Source organism: Schistocerca piceifrons, chromosome 8, assembly GCF_021461385.2.
Source record: "Schistocerca piceifrons isolate TAMUIC-IGC-003096 chromosome 8, iqSchPice1.1, whole genome shotgun sequence".
Taxonomy (NCBI): Eukaryota; Metazoa; Arthropoda; class Insecta; order Orthoptera; family Acrididae; genus Schistocerca; species Schistocerca piceifrons.
The window spans coordinates 397,533,831-397,553,870 of NC_060145.1; the positions used below are offsets into that span (position 1 = coordinate 397,533,831).

Consider the following 20,040-nt stretch of genomic DNA (forward strand, 5'->3'; position numbering starts at 1 on the left):
ATGAGCTGATAAGAGAAAATTTAACTTTCAATAGAAGACCATTTACTTTGAAGCATGGTGGTTTCTTAAAACAGTACAAACTACATAAAACTTCCCGCACTTCCAACTGCACCTGGCACAAAAGCAGAGTGTGTCAAATGTTAATCTTGCCATGGGTCTTACACATTACTTCATTACTCACATGATTTCACCTAATGTTAGAGAACTTTACATTGCTTTTTGTGACCCAGCAGTCCTCAACAATTTCAGTTACTGTCAGGAAGGCACAAACATGAGGCATTAGCATGTCAGAGACTTATGTGGCATGTGAGGCAAGTTGCATAGCTGTGTTGTCATTGCTAACATCAAGTGATACCATTATAGCTGCTGCTGGAATGAACTGCCAATGCTTAAAGCTGCTCTCAATGTAATACAGCATGAAGAAAAGCCTGGTAGGTTCTCTGTGGCTCTTTTCATGTTTAACTTCACAAAATCTATTTCAGTTTTTTAAAGACTCACACTGACTTCCGAAAAGTGCATGGTCCCAAAAAAACCAGAAGGTGCTCCTACTCATAATCTTGGTTCAGTGAGGAGTAACTATTTTATTTTTACTAGACCTTTTTCTGCCAGTAGCTATAAAACTGTATGAAGTTAATTTCTACACCTTGTCTCATGTCCTGCTCTCCAACTCTAAAAAGAGCCCTTATCAGATCTAAAAAAAGCTTTGCAAATGTCTCTCCTGCCTGTAAAAACTGATGGTCTCTTTCTTCCAGGGAAGCAGTTGTTCCCGTGCTAAATCTACATCTTAACTTGAAGAAATAGTAATTGTATTCCTCTACCAATGTTGTCTAGAAGCTTACCAGTTGCTATGTATACCTTTCCAGAAACAGTACACTGTAAAGTTGGCCATGTTGGCTCTTGATGCTTTCACACTTATCCTCTACTCTGATGCATAATTCTAAACCACATTAGTTCATGAAATTAATTATGTGCAAACAAAATAAAAGTTTCCTACCAAATTGTCTGTTTTGAACTTGACCAAATTGAGATTACTTTAGCTCACAAAAACAGTTAATCAGTAATCACTGTGGAATGAGGTGAAATGGAGCATTGAACTATCTTTGTGCCAGGCTAGGCTATAGGTTGATGGGATCAAAGAGTCTTCAGTTAGGTAATGGAAAGAAGTGTGAAGGGCAAACATTGTAGAGGGTGACCAAGGCTCAAATACAGTAAGTAGGATCAACTGTATGTAGGATGCAGTAGTTATGCAGAGATAAAGAGCCATGGAGAGAATAGACTCGCATGAAGAGCTACAGCAAACCAATCTTTGGAGTGGAGACAACAACAACAACAACAACAACAGTTGGTTCTTATAGTGTGTCCAAGTGTAGTGACATGCCTAAAAGGCCCACAGTGGTGTAGGAACTGTGAAAGTCTGTGGAAGGATAGTGGCCCTTCCCAAAACACTTTCACAAGTACAGTAGTGCAGGAAGATGGTTCATATCAATCTGTAAATATTCCTAAGCTGATCTGAGCATTATCACTTTGCATAGCAAAACAGCATATTTCACATGTGGACAATGACAGTGGGTGATATTCTAATGGCTTCCTGGCAAGAAGTGAAGGAATGTTATACAGTGAAACAAATAAATAGTTAAGGAATGATAGCAATGGTCATGGTTACTTTCTCAGCCACATATTTATGAAAATAGCTTGTGAAATCCACTCACACCCCTGGAAGTCCATTCAGTCATAAAACATATCATACAGGGAGAGGTGCCAACCTCAGATCGGATCTGGACAGATTAATAGTGAGACCCGGTGTACCAACCAGCCCAGATGTGGCTTTCAGGTGGTTTCCCACATCCCACTAGGTGAATACTCAGCTGGCACCCAAGTCCAGTCTCAGTTACATGATACACAAACATTTAGAAAACTTTTGCTCTCTTTTACATGAATAAAACTGCATGCAGACAATTGTGGTACACATATTATGCCCTGGGGGATGGGTGGCAATGGAGTGGCAATAGGAAGGGCATCTGGCCACCCTTTAAATTAGCCATGCCAAGTCCATGCTGACTGTGTGCTAATGTGGGACAAAGGCAAAAGAAAGAGAAGTCATAAATCAAATGATAAAATTCCATGAGCATTGCCAACATTAGAGACAAATTTAATGACTGTCATTATTTATAGCCACAGTAGGTGAACAAGGTCTGTTCAGAAAATTCTAAAACTTTGTCCACAAAATGTTCCAACCCTTGTGTTTTACTTATTGTGCATGGCCTCCTTCAAAATACTCTCCAACACAATAGATACGCTACTCCCAGTGCCCTTTACACTTCCAGAAGCAGTCTTGGTACATCTCTTGCTGAATCACACAAAGTGTCATCTGCAAATTTTTTTGTCTCATCTATCATTGTGAACCTTCATCCTTTCAATGGAGTTTTCAAGTTTGGAAATAAGAAAAGGTCCACAGGGGCCAGATCTGGAGGGTACAGAGGATGAGGCAGCACAGTAATTTCATTTTTTATGCAATAGTTGTGCACGAACAGGGATGAATGTATGGGTGCATTATCATGATGCAAGAGCTATGAATTGTCTTGCCCCATTTCAGGCTGTTTCCGTATCACATTTCCTTGCTGACATTGCAACATGTTGTGGTGTCACCACCAGACACCACACTTGCTAGGTAGTAGACTTTAAATCGGCCGCGGTCCATTAGTATACGTTGGACCCGCGTGTCGCCACTATCAGTGATTGCAGACCGAGCACTGCCACACGGCAGGTCTAGAGGGACTTCCTAGCACTCGCCCCATTTGTACAACCGACTTTGCTAGCGATGGTTCACTGACAAAATACGCTCTCATTTGCTGAGACGATAGTTTAGCATAGCCTTCAGCTACGTCATTTTGCTACGACCTAGCAAGGCGCCATATTCAGTTACTATTGATATTGTGAATCATGTACCGTCAAGAGCGACGTTCATCATTAATGGATTAAAGTTAAGTATTCCACCAGCTACGTCAGTTTTTCTAAATTCTAATTTCCTTGTCCTGTTCCAGACGTCATGCCAGCCTGCGTGAGCTAAAACACGTGCCTTTTGGCGTCCTTTAGTAAAACGGTGTTGGCTCCCTTGCCAACCACAACAAGTCTCAATAGTACCATTGATTAACAGTGTCTCCTTGTGGCACAAATTCGCAATGAACTAATCCTTCAAAGTCAAAGAAAACTATCATCATTGGTATCTGACCTGTCCTGATGAGCTCTTTTTAATCTTGGAGAACTTTTCCACAACCTTTCTGGTCCTGACTCATGAGCCATGAGATGGCAACGTGATGCTACATGATGCATTCCAAGATGCTGTGTCAGGATTTCATAACATGATCCAACAGAAATGTTACATTCATCTGCAATTTCTCAGTCAGTCTTCAATTGGCATGCAAGATTTCATTGACATTCCTGACATGAGTGTCATCCGTAGATGTTGAAGGGCATCCTGAATGAGGATCATCTTTAATTTCTGTCGGGGTAGTTTTTAAGCCACATGAACCATGTGCAACACCAAGTACAGCTTAATCATTCATCACCATAGGCTTCCTGCATCATTTGGCGTGTCTCTGTAAATGTTTTCTTGATTTTTACGAAAAAGTCAACGCAGATATGTTGCTCCACTTACTCTGCCGTCTCAAAATTTGCAAAACTGTGCAACACAATGTTCTACTCAATACAGCACTGAATGATAACTAACAGACATACAACATTGAAACTTCCAGCAGTTACAGATTAAACAAAGGCGTGTGCAGGGATGCCAACCGCATTTCGCGTGAAATTACAAATGTTCCAGAATTTTTTGAACAGACCTTTTATGCAAGCTACATCACTCAAAAAATTAAACTGCATGCAGAACCATGAGTTTCTTATAATGAAATTAAAAATAGAGCACCAAAAGAAATATTAACAGATCAATTTCTAATGACAAACACATTCTTCTTAAAGCTCAAAATTCAATAAAAGGTCTTGAAAATATTCTATTTAAGTATTGTTACATGTTGGAACCCAGACATTAATAACATACAGCATTCTTATCAATTTGAAAATATATTTTTTGTTCATTATTTTATGTCTACATTGGACTAAAGTATTTTTACTTTTGCATATATTTTCAGACTGCAGAGCAAGTGACAGGCTTCTGCCGATCTCCTGTAGAAACTCGTAAGTCTAGTCCTACAGGTAGTGTCACAAGCAGCCAGTCACAAGCTCTGCTTACACCTAGCCGCCAACTTACTGATGCTGAAAAACTTCGCAAAGTTATTCTCGAACTTATTGATACTGAACGCACTTATGTTAAGGTAAGTACATGATTTTCTTGTGAAAGTGAATGTTGATATAAATGTGCAGTAAAAAATTAATGTGAAACCTGTTGGACATAAATTGAGTAATATTTTTGAAGGGTAAAGCATATTTTAATGTTTGCCATTTACCATTTAGTAATAAACAAGATAAAGGGAGAAATAAGAAGTGGTGTGTGTGTGTTCATCTTCATCCACTCATAACCTGAAGACAATTCTTTACTAATACTCCAAGTGACTCTGCCACAGAATGTTAAATTTGAAATCACATTCAGTGTTCCTGATTTAATGTTCCACAGAATCCCACACCATTGCAGTCAAATTCAGATGTGTTTCTTTCTGAATGCCACAAACAATTCTGTCTTATGTCATATTTTGGTCTAATCCAGTAGTCACAATTGTCTGTTGCTGCTCTCTTAATCACGTTAAGTAGCACTACTAGTATGGTGTATACTGCAAGGAAAGAAGCAAATATTATTAGAAAAAGAACTCTCGAAATAAATAATTTTTCTTTATAGTAACCTCAATACTAATTCAAATTGTGGTAAAAGATTGAAGAAAAGCATTACACTTCCAGATGGCATAGCTTTATAATGATAAATACTTTACAGAAGAAAGACAATGTTATGAAATGTGTGCTAATAGCAGTGTTGGTATAAATCTTACATTACACTGCACTGCACTGTGAACAGCAGTGGGGAGCACATCCTCTGTGTAGCACATCCTCATAGATCATAGATAACTTCCTCATCTTTGAAAATCCTTAAATGATAACTAATGCTAACCAGTAATTGTAAGTCATTTATATAAAAAATGAACAGTAATTGTTCTATCACAATTCTATGGGGCATGCCCAAAATTACTTCCATTTCTGTGGAACACTCAGCAATGGTAATCACAGACCTGGTTAGATATTACATGTGAACATGTTTCTTGTAGTAAAGCTGTGACCAAATAATTCATACTCTGTTGTTACTGTCACTTCCCACCAGTCCTTTCACCACATTATAGCTGGCTGTAAAAGTTAATTGCCATGCTACCCATGAGTGGGTGAGCTTTAATGTAACTAGCAGAAGTTTTGTGATCACAATGACAAGTATTTTCTTAGCATTTATTGTCCTTTGTAGATGTGAAAAGAACATGTTTAATATTTTGTAAATTTTGGGATTTGTTTAACAAAGCCACATTATCTAATATGTGCTTAATTTCTTTATAATTATCCATCCTCTTTGCTGTTGTACTGTGCCAAACTTACTTCACTTTTACATTGTGTGCAATGTGTCACATTGTATGGTGCTGTAATAGCTGTCATAGTATTGTAGCTGCCACTTCCTCCTCACTCCAAGAAAATAATATAACTATTTTCTGATAAAACTTTAACTTAGTGACTATCAGGTCTTGGTTTAGAGGCACCATGTCACCACTGTTAATACTGTAGAAACTCATGTTTCGCTTTGACTGCTGACTTTGTCATGTTGCAAGTACATATCACATCTGTAATATCAAAGATGTGTGGGTTCATATTGAGATACATTGCACAAAATGTAATGATTAATTGTGTGGTCCCATACTACTAACAGTAATGTGTAATGACTGAATTTGTTTCAGCACCTAAATAATCTATTGGAGAATTATTTAGAACCACTGAAGAAAGAAACATTTTTATCAAATGCAGAAATTAATGCACTTTTTGGAAACATCCAAGAAATTGTAGCATTCCAAAGACAATTTCTTCAGAACCTGGATGAAGCTCTAGAAATGGAACCTGATTTCAACAAGTTTGAGCATCCTAGCCAATTCAAAGTGCGTATAACACAAGATTTCTCATTTCTAGCATATTACATGCTTCAAATATGATTATACTTCTGTAATCATAAATCTTTGAAAATGGATTGTAATCAGAATGCTTCAAACCACTGGTCTACAGTTTCTAGCTACAAACAGTGTTATGATCTAATAATAACAGTACTGTGAGTAGTGCCGTAGCAGCCACTACAGTGGATTGTGAATATCATATTATGCTGTCTAAGTTGTTTGTTTTAAAATGTGGAATGAAACAGTTCTGTGCTTATAGTGGGAGCTGTGTTTGCCTCTTCAGAGATTATTCATTGAAATGTGAAGTGAAGGAAGGAAAATAATTACCTGTGTCACAGAATGCTGCTTTGATAACTAGTATGGTTTTTATCACAGTGAATACTTTTATTCAAAATGAACATGTCAATAGGGCACATTCACAAAACATTAAGCATTAGTTATCTCTGAGAGTTATTTTACTTTCATACACCTGTAGTTGTAGTACTGTGTATTGTTCTTGCAGTTTGTTGCCCCTACAGTTCTCTCCTCCCTTTGACAGTAATGTTCTCCGCAAAGATTTTCTCTACTAACATTTCTCTGTCCCTCTGCAAGCCATTAAAAAAAGTTTGATGAATACTATTTGCATTTCAGATATCACTCACTAATACTATCATACACATGCAACTTTTGAATTTTGCATAGCTGTACTTTGGTGAATTTTTATCACCATCAAACAGTATTTTATATATTTTCTTGATCAATTACTTATATTTTTTTAAATAGTGAAATGTACTTTTGTATTTTTACATAGTGAAATATACTTTCTTATGCATAGGGCAGAACAGGAGTTTTGAGATTCTCTTTCAACTTTAAATTTCTATACAGGATACTGATTTTGTTGCTACATGTAAATGTAAAAATAAAACAATGTTGGCAAGAAAGTAAATGACTAAATTTAAATTGTTTCACATGAAGTAATATAAATGAATCAGTGGAAAATTGTGAGCTATGACTGGGAACTTTATTTTAAGAAGAGATACAAAACTGAATTATGATTAAAGCCAGCAAGTAAATGAGGAAAAATATAAGATTCTGCATTAGGGTAGCCGATTTTAAACTCTGAGATGGACTTATTGAATTCCCTATATGTTGAGAACTAAACCATTCATTTAGTGACAGCATGCTGAACATTGTTTTAAAACTATCTGCTTGATATTGCTCTAAAATTGCACACACTTGTAGACTATGGCAGGAAGGGAGTACAGAATTTATTCATATCAAGTCATATTTCATATATAACAATGGAAAGTCCTGGTTGGAGTATCACCAGTTATGAAAAAGATAGATTGCTACTCATCATAAAGGTGAACACTGAGATGAAAACAGGCACAATGAAAATACTCTTATACACTAAGCTTTTGGCTAAATTTTCCTTCAGAAAAGAAGAGGAAACACACACAGATCACACAAGCAAGTGTACCTCATGCACACATGACTGCTGTCTCTGGCCGCTTCAGCCAAACTGCAATTGGTGCAGTGAATAAAATCAGCAATCTGGAGTGTGGCAGGGAAGGAGAGGGGAGGGGGGGGGGGGGGCGGGGTAGAAGATCTCCATCTTTCACAGCATGCAGGGACTAAAAGATGTCAGGACAAGACTGCCAGGGGCAGCATCAGAAGGCTGTGGGTGTGTGGGGAAGGGGGGGCGGGGGAGGTTGAGTGGAAGAGAAGCAGGGAGGGGAAAAGACAAATCGGTGCATTGGCAGAGAGTGGTGATGAGATGGGAATTGGGAGGATATTATAGGACAGAGGGTGCAGAAACTGTTGGGTAGAGGCTGTAGGGACAATAGGTTATCGTAGGTTGAGGCTGGAATAATTTCAGGAGTGGAGAGTGTGTTGTAAGGATAACTCCCACCTGTGCAGTTCAGAAAAGCTGGTTGTGGAAGAGAAGATATGAATGGCTTGGGTTGTGAAGCAGCCGTTAAAATCAGACATATTACGTTCAGCTGTATTTTGTGATACAGGGTGTTCTACTTTGCTCTTGGTCACAGTTTGGCATCGGCCATTCACCCTTGTGGACAGCTGGTTGGTAGTCATACAAATGTAATACCAGCTTGCTACAATCATTGCACAACTTTTTAATTTGGTATGACTACCAACTAGCTGTGTGCCAGGATGAATGGCCACAGTCAAATTGTGGTCAAGAGTGAAATGGATCATTCTGTTGTACAAAATGCAACTGAACATAAGATTGTTGATTTTAGTGTGTGCTTCACAACCCCGGCCATCTGGTTCCTCCCCTTGTTGAAATCAACAGTGGTATCAGTATGCACACGCTCTCTATGTTTATAGGCGTACATAGTGTATAGCCTGATTTTTTCCATGACTGTGGAAATAGCCACTAGCTTGCTAGGTGTTGACAAGTGAACATGTATAACTGGTAGTCATCAGATTTTGTGTTGTGGGCAAAATGCCAGAGATAGTGGAACAATGTTATTGCATCACATTTTGTTGTAACCTGGTGATGCTCAAGTTGAAACAGTTTGCAAGATTCAACAACTGTTTGGGGATAAAGCAATGGGTACCACATAGATAAAGGAGTGGTACAACAGCTTCATAGATGGCCACTCATCAGTGAAGAGTGAAGCACATTTAGGTAGGCCCTCAGCATCCACAAATAAGGTTGTTAATGATCATGTAAGGACCCTGGTGATGCAGGGTAGATGAATCCAATCATAGAACTTGCTGACAAGGTTAAAGTTAGTTCTGAATCCATTAATTCCATTTTAACAGAACATTTGTATCTCATGAAGATTCCAGAAAAATTTGCACCAAAGCTGCTAACAACTGAGCGGAAGCACCTTTGCTTGGAGATTGCAGAGGACATGCTGGATACTGTAAACAGTAATGTCAATTTTCTTAACATAGTGATCACTGGTGAAGAGCCCTGGGCAGAGCCACAGCAATAATAATAATAATAATAATAATAATTTTATTGTCGTTCAGCTGATTACAGCAATAGACAGTCAAGAGCAAATATTTCTGGAAAGTAATGCTGACTGTCTTTTTTTGATTCCAGTGGTGTAGTCCATCATGATTACACCCCAAAAGAACATCAATAATGAGTAGTACCAAGAGGTCCTGCATTGTCTTTTTAAAGCAGTGAGATGCAAACTGCTGGACTTTTGGCCAGTGGGAAGTTGGCACCTTTACCACAATAACACACCTGCTCATCATTCTGAATTAATTCAGGGTTTTTTGATCAAAACAACACAGCTGTGGTTTGTTAGCCTCCTTATTCCATTTGTCAACCTACTCTCTCTCCTAGCATAGCACCAAGTGACTTCTAGCCTTTCCCATAACTATAAAAAGACTGAAAAAGACCACATTTCATAACAGGGAAGGCATTTGACAGAGCAGCTGTGCACCACACCCAAAGAGGATTTCCAGTGATACTTCCAGCAGTAGCAGCAGCATTGGGAGAGATGTGCAGAAACTGAATGGGGCCACTTTGAAGGTTACTAGAGTCAAACAACTGTATATGAATAAAGATTAATTTTATAAAATCAAAGTCAGATATGTCTTAGCACTAGACTCCAGTCCTGGAGGTCCCAGGTTCAATCCCTGATGGGGATGGGCTTTTTTTTGTTCCAGTCCCTCCAGTATGGCCCCAGATCCACCCAGCCTCACATCAAAATCAAAACCGGGTATCTTTCCCACAGGTGAAATGAGGCCAGGGTGGGAGGCATGCCACTCTATGTGCAATATGGACAGTAGGGTGGTCATGGGCTCATGCCACAGACTATACCATTTTTATATGTTTATTAATATTGTGTCTCACAATGATGATCAGCAGTTGGTTAGTTTTCATATACTTCACTTAACAGATTATTAAACTTACTTACATGTGCCAATAATCAGTAATCACATAGCACAAGATCACTTGAAAATATGGAGATTGACACAGAATTTTACATTCTTAATTCTGGGTGTTGACTGACTAATTGAGCAACCTGACTAATAAGTAACATAATAATTACTTTCTTTGTCATTGTATGTGTATTTTTTTAAGATTTGTGTCCAGCTGACTGATTTAAACAGACAATTACATGTGTACTGTTACATATAAAACTTTTACATTTTAGATATTAAAATGAAAGGTAGCAAAAATATAGAATATAGATTTACGTTAAGCAAAGGCATTATTTTTTTAGACAGTCAGCTGAATTTCCATTAATTGGTACAAATAAATAATTGTTCCATTTTATGAGGAAGAAATTTGAGAATTCTAATTTTTTGATTGAAACGTCTTATAATCTAATGTACTATTCGAGGAGAAATGTACATTTTAAGAAACAGAAAATGTAGGACATGATGATAACACTGAAATTTTGAAAGGATTACGTTTAAGATTCTAAAAACTCACAATTTTGAATAAAGATAAGTTTTGAATTACACAGTTTTCATAAGATAATATTATCGTTAGAAAGGTGGGAATGACAGCTTGCAAATAAGGTATGTCGGTCCTCAAACAAGCAATTATTAGTGGGGTTCAATTTTGACAGTGGACTTGGTTTTCACACACTGTAAATTTTGAATGACTTGTCTACACTACTTATTATAAGAAGAACATAATGTACTTAATAATAAAATTTTGAAAAATAGTTTAACTACTCCACCTAGTTACATTTCAACCACTCTCTACTGCCACCAAATATACTGCAACATAATGTATATAATAGCCTTCAAAGTCAGCTGTCTTGGAATACTGAGGAAACTTCTTTATTTTGATTGATTAGATTGAAATGTACCTTTGTTTCAATTGCCTTCTTATGAACCTTTGCCCATCAGCTGTTGAATGTTTCCTCCTCTCTGGATCTTCTCTCCAGTTCTGAAATGATGGTACTTGGAGCATTAAACTGCTTGGTCTCCTCACTACACATAATTTTGTACAAAAGTATTCACTGAAGCATTTTACTTCTCTATAACTCATATACTGTAAACCGAATGCACACACACACACACACACACACACACACACACACACACACACACACACACACACTCAGGACCACTGCATTTAAGACATGTGCCCACAGGAATTGTTGCAATTACACTAAGTGCTGTCATACTGATGTGCTCTTGATGCTGGATGTTTTTGTGTATTAACTTCTGTGACAGTCCAGTCTGCACATTGTCTCCATGTCAAATAATCTTTTTGTGGATCTCAAAGATTCATTAATGTATGAATATATTTTTTTCTGATAATATCTTTTTTTCTGTTTCAGAATGTTCTTTTCTCTATTGGAAATGCATTCCTATTATACGTAAATCACTTCAAGCTCTACAGCTCCTTCTGTGCAAGTCATTCAAAGGCACAAAAAGTACTACACCCTAGTAAGTAATTCAGTAGACACAATTGTATTAAATGATAAAATATGTAGAGTTTTGAGTTTAGGAAAATATGTGTGTGTGTGTGTGTGTGTGTGTGTGTGTGTATATTATTTCATGTGTCAAGAGAAAGTCATTTGAAAAATTTTTAGTTTTATTTTATGTCTATACACTAGTCATACAAAGTAACTACCAATGAATTTTTTTCTTTCAGATTTTTGCATGTTTTGCTCATGTTTAATCAAGGAATCGCAAAGTCAAGTTGTGAATGTGTTATTCACAAATCAAGAGCAACTCTTTGTTTTTTATTCTCTATCTATTCATTTGTCTCATTAAAAGTAAATCAGTTTTCGGAATCATCATACAGTATGCAAAATAAATAACTTGTGTGCAGACGTGCACGCATGCGCGCGCGCGCTCCCACACACGCACACACACACACACACACACACACACACACACACACACACACACACACACACACACACACACAGGTAGGAGAACATTCATAGATGCAGAACACAAAACAAGACATGGTTATTTTACAGTATAATTTCTAACAGATAATTAGTTTAAAAATGCTGCTGAATTTTGTTACTGTTATTTCATCCTTTTCTTTCAATCCACATAGTAATATTTTTAATATTATTAAATATCCTAGCCTTATTAAACATATAATTTTTAACTGCATAAAACTAATGTAAGAAAAAGCTAATATGTGATCTAATCAGTGGCATACACAGGAAAACCTCAAGGAGGGGTTGCTAACAATATCTTGAGCTACCTTTACTTTTGCCATAATAAAAAATAATCAAGTCACAAGCAAAGTACAAGAAAGTTTTATTTAAACTTATTACACACATACACCAGACAATGCCATCTTATGATATAAAAATGTTACAATTGTGGTACTCTTCCTTAAATGATGAAGTCTATGCACCTAGTCTTCCTGGCAAATTGGTTAATTACATTGTCAATAGGACAGTCAATGTCAGGGTGAGTGTTCAACAGAGCTAAGCCATGAAGTCAATCCTCCTTCATTGTTGACCTCTGCCATGTGTACACCACAATGTTGAAAAACTTCTTTCTACTGTACCAATAGATGAAGGTAGACAAGCAAATATTTTGTACAGTGTGCACAAAGTAGGATAGTCAGATCTAGGACAAACAGGCAATGCATGCATAACAGAATCACGATCATTAAGGGCATTTATGCTCATTTGCTTGTATTGAAAAACCTCTCCCATTAGTCTCTTTTTAAATGCAAAGAGTGATTCTTATTCAAAAACGGTAGTTCAGTTAAGCACTGATTCAATTTATGTTCCAGATCATTACCTTCATGTTTCAGTAGTTGTGAGGGCAAAAGTATGTTGAATTTTAAATGATAAATATTTTCTTCAGCAAAAAGTTCTCTCATGTCAATTGTAACATGGTCCAGTGTTGGAACAAAAACAGTTCTTTTCCAATATGTCATACCATCATCATTATGATCGCAGTTTTCCCTGTGTCTTTGTCTACCTGTAAGACGAGGAGCAGTGATCTCCATATCTAACTCCTCCATAACTGCCTTCACCTCTTAAACAATACAAGCAAATTGGCTGTCAACATTAGCTCTCATGCCGTCATACAACTTGAGCATCGAATCTAGATTTGCTTTTGCCATCGCGATGTCCAAGCTAGGGTCCTGTAAGATTTTGCTGAATGGATATGTTATGCCCATAATGTCACTCAGTGTAAACAGAGTGATAATAAACTTGCAATTAGAGAGAGATCGAAGGAGAATATCGGCTTTGGCAGCCATTGTTCTATCCCTCCAACACTGTATTTCTTTAAGAACTTTGCAAACTGTTCTAAGATCAGCTGCGAATAGTAGCATCATGTCGCTCAACCCATCTCGTTTGACATTGTGACTGCAGCAAGTGTTTTAAGTGACTCTTCAATGTTGCAAACCACTTGCTAGATGCTGTGAAGAACTATACTGCTTCTTCAATAGTACCAAGCGAGTTTCCCACACTTTTAACTTTACAATTATGAGAGACAGTGAGTTTGAGCTGATGACTTCAACATGGTGCTATTTGCGCATTGATAGCTTTCTTTTTTGTTGTAGCCACAGCTCCTGACTTAACCGAGCAACCATCACAGCCTACACCCACACAGTTCTTCAGTGACAGAGAAAGGCTATCCATTCTCCTTAGAATTGTAGTACCTAATACTTCACCAGTAATGCTACGCTCTTCATCTTGACTCTCTTGAGGGTCATCATCTATGTTTCCACTAAAGTCATTGACTTTATGTATGTCAATGAAACCCAAAAATCTTTGTGTAATTTGCCGTCACCATCAACATATCTTGCAGCTAAACTCTGTTGAATGATGTGCGCTATGTCCGTAGTCTCATCGAAGATTGTGCTGTAATAATGAGAGTCTTTGATTTCCTCCAGTATTCTCAACAACATCACTGTCTCACAGCATGAAATAAGTTTGTTACATGTTGTTTTACTTATGTAAATGGCGTTTGCTTTAGTGGTCTCAATGTGATGTTTTAGTTGCAAGTCCCCAGCAACATTTCTGAATCTTAGAAGAGCTCTAAAGTTTTCCTCATTGCTCACTACACTTTCACGATCACTTTCATTTTCTAATAGACTCCCATCATCTCTATGCCCCTGCGGAGGAATATTTTGCTTGCCATGAAATATGGTTGCTTTTACTATAGGTACTATCCAGTCTCTGTATTCCCTAATGCTTTCCATTCTCTGTCTTGACAATTGATTTATGACCTCAAGTTCACTGTTCTCTTGTATTGCCAACTATAATTTTGTATCTGTTGACGCTTCAATGTGGTACTTGAGCTGAAAGTGGGTCTCAAGGTCACCATCTTTACCAGTAAGTTTAGCAAACTTTGTTAGTGGCATTTCTTGGCAATAATGGATTTCTTTCCTCTAACCATTTTATTATTCACAAAAATTGAACAGTTAATTCAAAGAAGTCCCTTTTTAACTTGTGAGAACATCAGTCGTGGATACTGTTCAAAGTGATTATCATGCATTTATCTGCATTCAACTCGTCCCCCTTGTTGTGCTCAGAAGTAGGAAAGATATAACCTTTTTCAGGTTTCCTTGGAGCTGTGAGCATCTTGTATTTTATATCATTACTAATATTTCCTGACACTAATATATCCAAATAATTGCCAATATCCATGGGATTAAAGGAACCAGTCAATGAACTTTGTTGTGGAAGTTTCGACAAAGTGCTGGGCTCTGCATGTACATCTGGTGGTGTTTTTGTGGCTGAATAGTGACTGGACTCTTCAGATGTTTCCACTTTTCTTTTTCTTATTACATAATGATCCATTTTAATATATTTTTGTGAAATAGGTAAATTAGATGCCATTATCCTCGAATAAACACTTTATTCACTGAAAAATGCAACACTAGTACACTTAGCACTGAAACACACACGTTACACTCTGCTTATTTCTAATATCACTAAGCACAACACTAACTGAAGTCCTTGGTAATAGCCAATAATCAGAGTTGTTCACTTTTTATCACTTCCAAGTTATCGCGACAATTGTAGCTTTCAAACTGACCATATATGTGGCTCTGTTGTTTCGAGAACATTCACTGCCAGAATGTTCACATCCAGACTTTTATGGAGTGTGAACAAATACCTACTGTGAAAGCAATAAGCCAATATACACCTTACCATGTATAATATAAAGGCGAGGTTACAATGATGACATCATCAGGCAATTTATGTGTGTAGAACTTTTATTGTTGATTCTGTTCCTTTTTAGTGCATTTGATAGATGGCCTAAATGGTAACAATGCAGTTTTAGGAATCTTCTCAAAAGTCACTGTTACCTGAGGTAGAGGTATACTCATCAATAGTTTCCCATACCTAACTCATATTACGAATTAGGTATGGGAAACTATTGTTATGATATTAGTAAAAATTTTGTTATGAGTCTCATAACAATATTTTTACTGAGAAATTGCTATGAATTACTATTATTAATACTTTACAATCAACTGATCACTCTCACTCTTGACTAATCTTCCCTCTTGCTTTTGCTACAACTAGGACTTTTTACTTATTCATTCTTCTGTCTTAATATTTCTGCTTCTGAATGTAAACTACCTTCCTATTCGACGAGTAGTCCATATTTATAACGCTACATATTGAAGGTTCTCTGTACTAGAAAACAGTAGAATATTCATGACTTTTCTTGAACAAATGCCAGACAGAATAATGTATCGAGATCACTAGAATGCCCGCGACTTTTCTTGTAGGTATGTGTTAGCTGTCTTCATGCTAGACAGAAACGTACAAAATACAATGATGCGTGTACGCATGCTACATAGGAAAGCACAATTACTCAATAACTTGATTCAGTCAAGTCGACTGACGAAAGAAGTAAATGAATAGCGTGTGGGCTGACTGGCGGGGCAGCGCAGGTGACAATGTGGGTGGCCCCACAAGGGGGGGCATGCTCCTCGCACTCCCCCAATAAGTAACCGCCACTGGTCTAATTTACAATATTTTTGCGTGTAACATTTTCATGACAATTTTCTGATTAAGTCTATAGTAGAGTCTCTGTAGTCTGACATATATGGGACTGGGAAATGTCAGATGAAAGAAATTGTCAGATTGCCGGGTTTTCAGTGAAAAATGCTATTTTTTTTATGTATTTAAACATTTAATTGACTCACAAAACAAAACAAAAATCCTTTGTAAAACTCTTTACATACAAAAACAATACTTTATGTACATATTTATATCAACAAATATATTGATTGAAAAACAGAAACAATTTAATTTTTAATGTAGTTATCATTTTTATGTTTATCTTCATCAATTGGCTTCTGTGATATGAAGTCGTCAACCATTGTTCATTTTTAAGGTCAAAATGATTTTTAAAGCTTTCTCTTCCAGCCTCTTTAAAACTAAAACATCAGCTGTTTCTATGTCATTCTCCTCAGCCCATGTGATGCATGTATTGAATACCCTACCAGCATCACAATGTTATATGGTGTGTACTGGCAAAGTTTCCAATTGTTGTTCATTGTCATATGTAGTTAAGTTGAATAATCTCATTATCATTCATCAGCTGACAATTTCCATTTCTGAATAACCAGTCATTTAAATGTCTAAAAGACAGTGTTTCAGATTTATTTGAACAGATATCGTCAATTGTCTCCTGGAGCTGCACGAGTTCCTCATTTTTAATAGGTTCAGCGTCTTCCTCAATCCCTGTACCTTCTTTAAATCGTCTTTTGTACTCATTTAGTAAAGGCAGATTTGGCCACAGTTTGCCCCAAGCAGATACCAACACTTTAGTTGAAACACTTTCCTAAGCACAAGCAAGGTTGTAAACAACACTTTAACATTTGTTTCTTTTAATCATTGAATAATACTTTTTTCTCTGCTAATTACACTGTACAGAAAGCTTTTTTCGTAATGAACCATAACAGCCTGGACAATATTCTTATTCGTAGATTGTAGCAAAGAGGTTACATCTTGGGGGAGGGGGCGGGCGGGGAGAAATGTCACCTTGATCATACCATCTTTGGATTTAAGGTCATCTTCATCTGGATGTACAGGGCAGTTATTGAACACCAACAGAGCTGTCTGAGACAAATTTTGCCTCTTGTAGAACTTTTTGACTGGTAGCATGAACTCCTCATGAAACCACTCACTGAACAATTTCCATGTCATCCGAGCTTTCTTTTCATGTTTATATTTGACTGTGTTGGAATTTTGATAGCCCAAGAACTTTTTTGATTTTCCTATGACAGCTCAAGTTTCTGCATTCCACTAGCATTAGAGCATGGCATAAATGTGTGCCTATCTTTAGATATTTTTCTGCCTAGAGCACTTGCTTTTGCTTTGTGGACAAATGTTTTGTTGGACACAAGTCTCCAGAACAATCCGCTTTCATCTGTTTTATGAACCTCTTCAGAACAAAGATTTAATTCTTCTAAAATTTACTTGAATTTTTGTTTTATACAGCTCTACAACTGCTTTGAAGTCACAAGAGATTTTTCTCCTGTTGTGGTTAGCAAGTGGACCCCAAATCTTCTTTTAAAACTTGTGTAGGAATCACACTTTTTCATAATTCCTTTATAAAAAAAAAATCTCATTTTCTCTTTGATAAAATCTCTTGAAATTGGAGTGTGTTTACTACATTCCTGAAGAAACCATGTGTAAAATGTGTCTTCTGTTAATAGGAAAGATATGCAACACTCACTAACACTATCACAGTCAAGTTAAAAGAGGATACTAATTCGATTGCACAATGTATATAATAATCAACAACTGTTGGCTGACGATGTATTGTTTACTAAGCTATTCACTTGAAGTGTTCATGTCACGTGATCTTGGCTCCTTGTGTCAGATTACTGGATGTGTCGGACTGGTGAAATGTTGGATTATAAGGTTGGGTTGATTTGGGGAAAGAGACCAAACAGCGACGTCATTGGTCTCATTGGATTAGGGAAGGATGGAGAAGGAAATTGGCCATGCCCTTTGCCTGAAGCGATTTAGGGAAATCATGGAAAACCTAAATCAGGATGGCCAGACATGGGATTGAACCATCATCCTCCCGAATGCGTGTCCAATGTGCTAACCACAGCGCCACCTCGCTCGGTTGGATTATAGAGACTCTACTGTATTTTTATATCAGTTTCAGTTGCAACATGTTTTAATTGCAGATACATTTTTCCACTCATAATGATTAACATTAAATCTGATAATTAAGAAAATCTTTCATGTTATTTTCTCACCTTTAACCTACTGTATTAGTGTATTATTGCATTATGGACAAGGAGATGGGCAGATTACTTTGTACAAAAGCTTTATGTACTTGCATTGTGGCTGTTTACTCTTCTTTAAAACTATTTTTTGTCTTCTTTAAAACTATTTAGTGTCATTAATTTAACAAAGTTTTTTTGGGATATGGACATCATCAACAAGTGTGTACACTGAGTAATTTGCAGAGGACTATGCGGATTATCTGTTACTAACTTCAGAGATTGCAGTACTTATGCTTTATAAAAACATTTTCATTTATTGCCCTATTTCCCCAGAAAATACATTTATTCCTACACTAGGGAATATAAATCTCCATAGTGTAATAATAATTTTATTTACTTTATTTAAAAAAGGGATGGTTTTATAGAAGAATTATGCTAAATTAAATTTCTTGTTAACTTCACAAGAAATTTCTTCTTAACTTCACAAGAAATTTAATTTAGCATACTTCTTCTATAAATCCATCCCTTATTTAAATAAAGGAAATAAAATTATTATCACACTATGAAGTTAACTAATACAACATAGGATTATACAGCCAACTGGTTGCAGATTACTGTTTGGTACATTGACCTATGTTTTGACTCTTAGTAAGGATGTCTTCATCATAATGAAATCTTCATAAATCCTATAAAATAATACATAGAAAATTTAGCATGAGAACAAACACATTAACCATGATGACAATTATCATGAAGTACAAAGGTTACTTACATAAAATTAGGTTGCAAAAAAGCAGTGGTCTGAATTTAGAGCAGCTATGCTCAAGACAAAAATAAAATAAACTGTTCCAGTCTTTGCCACGTGTGCCTTGCTAGGAACGTTAGACTGACCAGCCCAGTGGCTGACATTGCTGCCATGAAAACAATACATGTTGCGCTGCAGACAGTGACGTGCACATTTGAAACATTATAACAGAAATAATAGAAAAAAGGACTGTTAATTTTAAAAGCAAATATAAAGGAAGAGAGCATAATGTATTTTCAAAAATACACAGTAGTCGAGCAGATTAAGTATAAATAAGAGCTATCTACTAGGCTTTACAGAAATCTCCCTGCAGTCCGAACCTGGCACTGTCAGATTTTTTCCTGTTTCCAAAACTGAAGGAGCACCTTGATGGTAAACCTTCACAAATGATGAAGACCTGAAGGATGCAGTTGTGACCTGGTTGAGTAGCCTGGCAGCCACGAGGTATGAAGAGGGCATACACAAACTGGTCCCAGGGTACAAGTTCTGTAATGTCAAAGGTGACTATGTGGAAAAATGACAAAATGTGTGCCAGGATGTTTATATTCAGTTTCTGTGTTATTATTTAAGAATATCTCGGTATGGCAAAATGTTCTTTACTTTTTGGATGGCTCTTGTAGATCTGATGAAGTATAGAAGAAGTGGGTAATGAGGAATTCTTTGACTTTGTTTTTTAATATCTGGAAATTTTCAGTTTTCTGCTTGATTACTACTGGGAACCTTTTATACACATTAGCACAAGAAAATAGGGCACCATTCTGAATTGTATATAAGAACACATAGATATCTTGTTGTTCTGGTTGTTGCTGGGGTCTCAAGTACAAATAGAATACTGGTTTCATGCAGCTCTCCAAGCTAGCGTATCCTGTGCAGGCTTCTTCATCTCTGCACAACTATTGCAACCTTCATCTATTTGAACCAGTTTACTGTAGTCAACCCTTAGGCTACCTCTACAGTTTGTGCCTCCCACA

The 20,040-nt window shown here is 36.8% G+C and overlaps 1 protein-coding gene across 1 annotated transcript in view; it reads left to right on the plus strand.

Moving 5' to 3' along the window:
- LOC124712378 (protein still life, isoforms C/SIF type 2) overlaps positions 1 to 20,040 on the plus strand; it is a 568,005-nt gene that overhangs the window by 485,356 nt on the left and 62,609 nt on the right. Inside the window, exons 10-12 of the mRNA XM_047242673.1 lie at positions 4,146 to 4,328; positions 5,937 to 6,131; positions 11,408 to 11,516. Of these exons, the coding sequence (XP_047098629.1) occupies positions 4,146 to 4,328; positions 5,937 to 6,131; positions 11,408 to 11,516 (487 nt within the window). The remainder of the gene's footprint in view (positions 1 to 4,145; positions 4,329 to 5,936; positions 6,132 to 11,407; positions 11,517 to 20,040) is intronic.